The following is an 8,334-nucleotide window of genomic DNA, read 5'->3' as shown; positions in this document are numbered from 1 at the left end:
GGACTTTGCTGCATCCCAGAGAGTTTTAGGTTGTTGTATTCTCATTTTCATTTGTTTCCATATATTTTTTAATTTCCTCCCTAATTGTCTGGTTCCCCCAGTCCGTCTTCAGTAGAGTAGTTTTTAACCTCCACACTTTTGGAGGTTTTCCAGACTTCTTCCTATGGTTGATTTCAAGTTTCATAGCACTGTGATCTGAAAGTGTACATGGTGTGATCTCAATTCTTTTGTATTTACGGACGGCTGTTTTATGACCCAGTATGTGATCAATCTTGGAGAATGTGCCATGTGCACTTTTGAAGAAAGTGAATTACCCAGCTTCAGGATGCAGACTTCTAAATATATCTATTAATTCCATCTGTTCCAGGGTGCCATTCAGGTCCATTGTTTCTTTAGTGATTTTTTGTTTGGTTTACCTATCAATTGGTGTATGTGGGGTATTAAACTCTGCAAATAGCACATTCTTATCAATAAGATTGTTTCTGTTTCTTATTAGTTGTTTTATGTATTTGGGAGCTACCGAATTTGGTGCATAGATGTTTATAATTGTTAGCTCTTCCTGATGGAGAGACCTTGTAATTATTAAATAATGTCATTCTTCATCTTTTATTACTGCCTTTACTTTAAAGTTCTGTTTGTCTGTAATAAATATGGCTACACCGGCTTTCTTTTGGCATCCAGTAGCATGGTAGATATTTCTCCATCCCCTTACTTTCAATCCTGAGGTGACTTCAGGTCTAAGGTGAGTCTCTTATACACAGCAAATAGATGAATTTTGGGTTTTGGTCCATTCTGCTACCCTGTGTTGTTTGACTGGGGCATTCAGTCCATTGACATTCAGTGTTATTATTGAAAAATGTGGGTTTAGATTCATTGTGTTCCCTATAGAGCAAATGTTTGTAGTGATGCCTCTGGTACCTTATATTCCTTGCTATGTTTCTCTCATAGAATCCCTCTTAGGATTTCTTGTAGGGCTGGCTTGGTAGTGATGAATTCTCTCAACTTTTGTTTATTTGGGAAAACCTTTCTCTCTCCTATTTTGAATGACAGCCTTGCTGGATAAAGAATTCTTGACTGCATATTTTTTCGCTCATCAAATTGAAGATTTCCTGTTGTTATTTTCTGGCCTGCCAAGTTTCATTAGATAGGTCTGTAACCACTGATAGTTTTCCCTTTGTATGTTCAGGCCCTTTTATCCATAGCTGCTTTCAGAAGTCTCTCCTTATGTTTATATCTTGCCAGTTTCACTATGATATGTCGTGCTGAAGGTCGGTTTACATTGTGTCATAGGGGAGTTCGGTATGTCTCTTGAATTTCAATGTCTTTCTCTTTACCTAGATTGGGGAAATTTTCCTGTATAATTTGGTCCAATACCCCTTCAGGACTTTTTTCTCCTTCCTCCTCTTCAGGAACTCCTATGATATGCATATTTCCGTTTGATTTTATCACTCAGGTCTCCGATTGTCCTTTCTTGCTCCTGTATCAATTTCTCTCTCTTCTTCTTGGCTTCTCTCTTTGCTATAACTGTGTCTTCTAATTTGCCTATTCTCCTCTCTGCTTCTTCAATCCATGCATTGAGAGCCTCCATCTTATTATTCACCTCATTTATAGCCGTTTCTAACTTGTCACAGCTATTTTGAAGGTTCCTAGTCTTTGTATCAATATTTTCACTCACAGCTTATATGCTTTTTTCAAGCCCAGCGATTAATTTTATGCTAATCATTCTAAATTCCTGTTCAGTTATGTTCTTGTGTCTGTTTTGAGCAGTTCTGTTGCTGTGATTTCTTCCTGGAAATTTTTTAGAGAAGAGTTCATTTGTTTCATAATTTTGGCTAGCTTTCTGTCTCTTATCAGTTTTAAAAGCTCATTCTGCACTGTGCACCTGTTAGTATTGCTCTATTAAAGGAGGCTCTTTGACTGTCAGGACCTGTCGTTTCAGGAGATGTTCTTTTAGTGGTGTCTCTCAGTTTCTCTTGTGCTTGTAATTAATATATTTCCTTACTCAGTGATATTTGAGACTTTCCACTATGTGTGCTTAGGCCTGTTTTTTGAGGTAGCCCTGAAAAGGAAAATGACAAACATGCAGGGAACACAAGCACACAGATGCACTGACAGACCCGGTAAAAAAGCAAACCAAATGGGAAAGGAAAAAAGGGGAGCAGGAAAGAAAAGAGAGGACAGGAAAGGAAAAAGAAAGAATAAAAAAAACCCTAAGGGCACAGAGACAGCCAGAGATAAAGGGCAGTCTGAGAGCCTAAAATCTGCAGAGGATAAAGATAAGAATGAGATAAATGAAAAAATCTGGATGGTAAAAGTTGATCTAATCTCATCTGTGTGAAATGTTGGTCTTTCCCAGACTCCAGGGGGGGAAAGGGAGAGAATGATGAAACAGGAAAATAGAAAAGTGAAAACAAGGGAAAAAATTGTGGAAGGTTAAAAATTAAAAATAATTAGGATAGAAAAAATTGAAAAAATTTTTAAAAATTAAAAAAAAAAGTAAAAATAGCACAAAGAGAAGAATCCAGCTCTCCCATGTGGAAGGGCGCAGTTCAATGTAAGTATATCAGGTCTCAGGGCCTGGACTCTGAGGCCCCACCTTAGTACATGCAGGAAAAATGACAGCACCTCAAGTCCCTCTCAGACCATCATTGCCAGCCACTCTCTTGAGTCCAACCTCCCTGTGCCATGAGCGAGTCAAATTGTTTTGGTTTTCTAAGGTCTGCTAGGCTTCGAATCCCTTTCATATTTCCGCTGCCACCAAAGTAACCTCTGGGAGCCATGCGGCTTTCTGGTTGGGGCTGCGCAGGGAGACTGGAGAGTCAGCCCTTCCCTGGCTCCACCTGAGGTCTTCGGGTGGCTGGGGCCACAGGATTGCAAGGCCACTGAGGGAACTGGATTTCTCTCCCTGCGCCCAGCAGCTGTGAATTGAAAGTTTGTCTCTCCGCTTTGTGCAGCCAAAGTCTCCCTTCAGTCTCTCCTCTTCCCCTCAGCTTGTACCTCCCTGGGAGCCGGTTTGCGCCCAGCGTCTTGCGCTGCCTCTCGCTGGAAGTGCAGCCACATCCCACGCAGCGCGGCTGGCTCATGGGCAGCTCTCAAAATTCTGTGCCAACCTGCATGGCCATCCTGCGTGCTCCTGGCCCTGCATGGTGTTGTGCAGCCTCCGGACCTGCAGTCTCTGAGGCCCTGAACTGAGTCTCTGGTCACTCTCTTTCCAGTTCCTCCTTGAGCTGGCGCCCCCTCCCTCAGTCTCCATTCCCGTCTCACTCACAGTCATTCATGGGGCTCATATCAATAAGGGGTCAGTGCAAACACCGCTACTCCTGGAGATTAGAAAGTTGTAGCTTTTAAATCCTCTGTTTGATGTTTGCAGGCATGCGGAGGTATCAGTCTTCCCTACTTCTCGCCATCTTGCCGCCCCTCTCATTATGCACTCTGTACCTGTTAGTATTGCACTATTAAAGGAGGCTCATTGTCTAGGACCTGTCCGTTCAGGAAGAGTTCTTTTCATGGTGTCTCTTGGTTTCTTTTACTGTGCCTTTGATTTTTATTTCCCTATTTAGTCATATTTGGGACTCTCCACCATGTGTACTTTGGCTTGTTTCTTGACATAGCCCTGAAAGGAATAACAGACAGACAAACACACAGGGAAGAAAAGCATCCAAATGCACACAGACAAATCAAACAAACAAGCAAATCAAAAGGGGAAAGAAAAAAAGAAAAGAAAAGAAGAGGAAAGAAAATAAAAGGAAAGGAAAGGAAAGCAAGGAAAGAAAAAAGAAAAAAGGGGAGGAGGCAGAATCAACAAAAGACAAAGAACATTCTAAAAGCATAAAACCAGTGGAGGTGAGACGTAGGAATGAGATAAGGGAAAATATATTTGGATGGCGAGACTTGACCTAAGCACTGGTGTAGGTAGGTCTTGGGGGCTGCTCTCCCAGGCCCTGCTTTGGTGGTTGTGGGGAGAAGAATGGAGGTACCCTAAGTCCTTCGCAAACCAAGCATTGCAGGCCACTCCTTTAAGCTTGATCTCCCTATGCTGTGGGCAGACCAAGCTGTATTTTCCAAGCCTGCCTCATTTCCAGATCCTAGTCCCTGCACTTTAATGCTACTGCCCGAGATGAGACGTACTCCCAAAGGTGGCTGGCTTCCTAGCTGAGATTGAGTAGGGGGACTCAGGTAGCAGTTTTCTCCTGGCTCCACCTCGAATCAGTGCACTGCCCAGAGCCCAAGGAAAATATGCCAGCTAAATGAGACAGATTTCTCTCCCTGCACCCAGTGGTTATATATGGGATGATAGTATCCCTCTCCGTCCCAAGCTGAGACTTTTCTCTTCTCTAGAGGTAGTTCTGTGAGCGTTTTCAGTCTCTCTTTCTCTTTCCCTTGACTCTCTGGGGCTCTATGCACTTTCTTAGGCTCTGTGCTGGGGAGGAGCTCCCTCCCCTCTGCACCTCTGAGCCGCCTTATTTGTATTCCCCAATTTCCAGAGTTCGGGCTCACTCTGGCACTTATTAGGCTGCCTTCTATGTGGACGGTGTGTGTTTTCCTCCCACTCATGCAGTTCAGAGTACTGTGGCTTCAGTACTTGTCAGTTTGATAGATGCAGGCAAATGAAAATTACAGAGCTTTCTACTTCTCTGCCATTTTGTCCCTCCCACAAAAAATTAGTTTCTTAAAAAATTACCCTTGGGGTGCCTGGGTAGCTCAGTGGGTTAGTGTCCAACTTCGGCTCAGGCCATCATCTCTGTTTGTGGGTTTGAAGCCTGTGTCGGGCTCTGTGCCAACATCTTGTTCAGAGCCTGAAGTTTGCTTCAGATTCTGTGTCTCCTTCTCTCTCGGCCCCTCACCCACTCATGCACTGTCTCTCTCTCTGTCTCTCAAAAATAAATAAATTAATATTTTAAAGAATTACCCTTAAGAAAGAATAAGAAAGGGACATGGTTGTTTATACATATGTCACACAGTAGACATAGGCCTATAGTGATTCTACCATTCTGATATGAAACTTTATGAATGGGGATGAAGAAGCTATTTGAAAAACTCCTGGTTCTGCTCTCAAGGGGTGACACACTTGTCAATGTTCTCTGTACCTCCTTGGCAACCTCTTGGCATAATATTATCCCCTCTCTGTCCACCTTTTCAGTGAGATATGAGATACATTCTCTTTAGGGGCTGCAATGTTTCCCAGGCTACTTGTTCTCTGTTGTGTAGCTGTAACTGTACAGATTTCTTGTCCATCCCTCAAAGTACTTTTTAAAAAAATATATGAGACCTGTGTCTGTTTTTACAATACAAAATGTCTAAACTATTTTTTCCTGTGATTTCCGTACATCAGTAACCAGAGAAATATTTTCTGGAAACAAACTCTGAATCTTCATTTATTTACTTATTGGACTCCTGTACTTCTATCCATCTGAATATTTACTCTGAAACCATTTGAAATAAGAGGTATAAATGACACAACCTTAACCTGACCTTTGACTGAGAAATTTTACTGAAACATAATTACTGAATGAAAAGTATTATGGGAAGACTATTCCTCAAACTTATTATCATTTATTCTTACTCTTTGGATTATAAAGGTAACCAGATTGTTATAACCTGCAAGACATTGGATTTTAGTCTCATTTGCCCTATTTCATTTATGTTGCATATTAGCCACTTCTTTCCTGAGCTCCTTACTTTGTTCTAACTCCTTGCAAAGGCAACTGACCACAGTAAGCAAACTTCAGGTTTGGAACATAAAGAACAAAATTTCCCTCATTAAATGCAGGGTGACAAATGAAATTTTGCAGTAACTCATGTTAACATGAGTATGATTTCCAAGATTCATCACTTACATAACTACCATGCACCAAGGACAACTTTTGAAATAGACAAAAGTCTGATACTTTATGTTTTATTCTTAAGTAATTTCAAAGTAATAGAATATTAGAATGAATAATAGTAATAGTACAATTAGTATGAATATAAATAATAGTACAATAAACATTATACCTCTTGCCTAGATTGTCCTATTAACATGATACCCCATTTGGTTTAGCACCTCTCTCTCCATCTTTCTCTCTCGTCAGTTCTAAATATTACGATCTTTGTTTCTAAATATTTTGTTATATATTTCATAAGAATATGAGCATTTTTCCACAGAATTACTGTGCAGTTATCAACTTCAGAAAAATGTAACATGGATACAACACCATTGTACAAATATTTTGAATACAGAAATGTAAAAATAAAGAGCTTTATGGTACAGAAAAAAATTACTGTGAAAGAGATAAATAGGTGACGACAAATCATATTATAAGAATCTGAGGTATAACATTGACATAGGATCCTACAGTTTTAATTTGTAGAGTAAAGGAAAAACATTAGTACAAATTTTCCTACTTTACAGTTTCCTGAAAGACAAATCCCACATTCAACATTTTTTTTAGTGCCATTGTTACATCCTTATTCCTAAGACTATAAATTAAAGGGTTTAGAACAGGAGTGAGTATGGTGTAAAAGACAGATACAACCATGTCCTTCTCCGGGGTGTGGTAGGAGTTGGGGAGCATGTAGGTGTAGACAGCAGCCCCATAGAAGAGGATGACCACAGTCATGTGGGAAGAACAAGTGGCAAAGGCCTTTTTCTTTCCCTCTGCTGAGTTCATCCTGTGGATGGTGAAGAGGATGAACGAATAGGAGCTTGAAATGATCGTCACGGGAATAAGGAGCATGAGAACACAGCACAGGTACATAAGTGTCTCATAGAGGGAAGTGTCTGAGCAGGAAAGCTTCATTACAGCAGGGACCTCACAGAAGAAGTGGTGGATCTCCCTGGATCTGCAGAAGGGGAAGGTCATGGTGACAGGAGTGAGCATAAATCCATCCACAGACCCCAGCAACCAGCAGGAAGACACCAAGATGAGACACACCCTATGGTTCATGAGGATAGGATAACGGAGAGGATGGCAGATGGCCACATAGCGGTCATAGGCCATGGCAGCTAGAAGGAAAAATTCTGAACCTACCAGTGTCAAATAGAGAAACATCTGCATCCCACATTCGGGGGCTGATATCTTATTCACACCCATGACCTGGTCCATGAGCATCTTGGGCACAGTGACAGAAATGTACATCACATCCATGAGAGACAACTGTGCAATAAAAAAGTACATGGGGTTATGAAGGTGAGCATCACAGTGTATCAAAAGGATCAGGATGATGTTTCCAGACAAGGCCGTCAGGAAAACCACAAAAATGACCACACAAAGCAGAGCAGGGTGCTTGGATTGACTAAAGAGTCCCACAAGGTCAAAATCTGATCGTACGGTATGGTTGGCCACCCAAGTGATGTTCTCCATTGGATTTCACCTGGATAACCAAGGATAAAAATGGAATTAGTAGATTATTCATGTGATATCATTACCTGAAATAAATGTTTAAGAAATTTTGTGTGTATGTATGTGTTTATGTATGTTTATACATAGCAAACTAGTGTATTAATAAGGGGAAGTTCGAAGGACTTGGAAGTTTTAGGATTAAAATCATCTGTAATTGAACAAAGTTACTGAAATCTAAGAATTAAGACCTGTGAATCAAAAATATTGTTAGCTATATAATTATACTATTGAGTATTCATTTCCCCAAAGAAAACAAAAACACTCATTCAAAAAGATATATTCATCTCTATGTTTATTTTAGTTTTTCTCAAATTTTCATATGAACTTTATTTTCTCAACTTTTAATTAAATTACAGTTAACATGCATTGTCATATTAGTTGCAGATGTACAATATAGTGGTTTAACACTTTCATATACCATTCCATGCTTATCATAAATGTACAATAAGAAATGCTTCTGATCTACACATTTGTTTATTGGAATGTTTTGATTACTGATTCAATGTCTTTATTAGTAGTCATTTTGTTAAAATATTCTATTTTTAAGCTTTTTTTACATTTAAATCCATGTTAGTTAACATAAAGTATAATAATAATTTTAGGAATGGAATTTATTAATTTATACTTATATTTAGCACTCAGTGTTCATTCCAAAAAATTCCAGTTAGTTAACATACATTGTAATATTAGTTTTGGTGCACAATGTAGTGATTCCACACTTCCATACGACACATGGTGCATATTATAACAAGAGCACTCCTTAATCCCTATTACCAATTAAACCATTCCCCCACCACTGCCCGTCTTGTAACCATCAGTTTATTCACAATTTTAAGAGTCTGTTTATTGGTTTACCTCTCTTTTTCCCCCTTTTCTCAATAGTTTTACTTATTAAATTCCACATCTGATTGAAATAATATTGGTTTTTTTTCTTTCTTTGACTTATTTGGCT

The 8,334-nt window shown here is 39.7% G+C and overlaps 1 protein-coding gene across 1 annotated transcript; it reads right to left on the bottom strand.

Moving 5' to 3' along the window:
* Positions 1–6,380: 6,380 nt before the first annotated feature.
* LOC115294051 (olfactory receptor 2T29) lies at positions 6,381–7,343 on the bottom strand. Its single transcript, XM_029941752.1, has one exon. The coding sequence runs from the start codon at positions 7,341–7,343 to the stop codon at positions 6,381–6,383; it is 963 nt and encodes a 320-aa protein (XP_029797612.1).
* Between the last annotated feature and the right edge of the window lie 991 nt (positions 7,344–8,334).

Source organism: Suricata suricatta, chromosome 6 (assembly GCF_006229205.1).
Source record: "Suricata suricatta isolate VVHF042 chromosome 6, meerkat_22Aug2017_6uvM2_HiC, whole genome shotgun sequence".
Taxonomy (NCBI): Eukaryota; Metazoa; Chordata; class Mammalia; order Carnivora; family Herpestidae; genus Suricata; species Suricata suricatta.
This window is presented reverse-complemented; position numbering and strand designations above follow the sequence as displayed.

Bases quoted from the DNA above. Each gene is read 5' to 3' on its own strand.
- LOC115294051 (XM_029941752.1), bottom strand. From the start codon at position 7,343: ATGGAGAACATCACTTGGGTGGCCAACCATACCGTACGATCAGATTTT.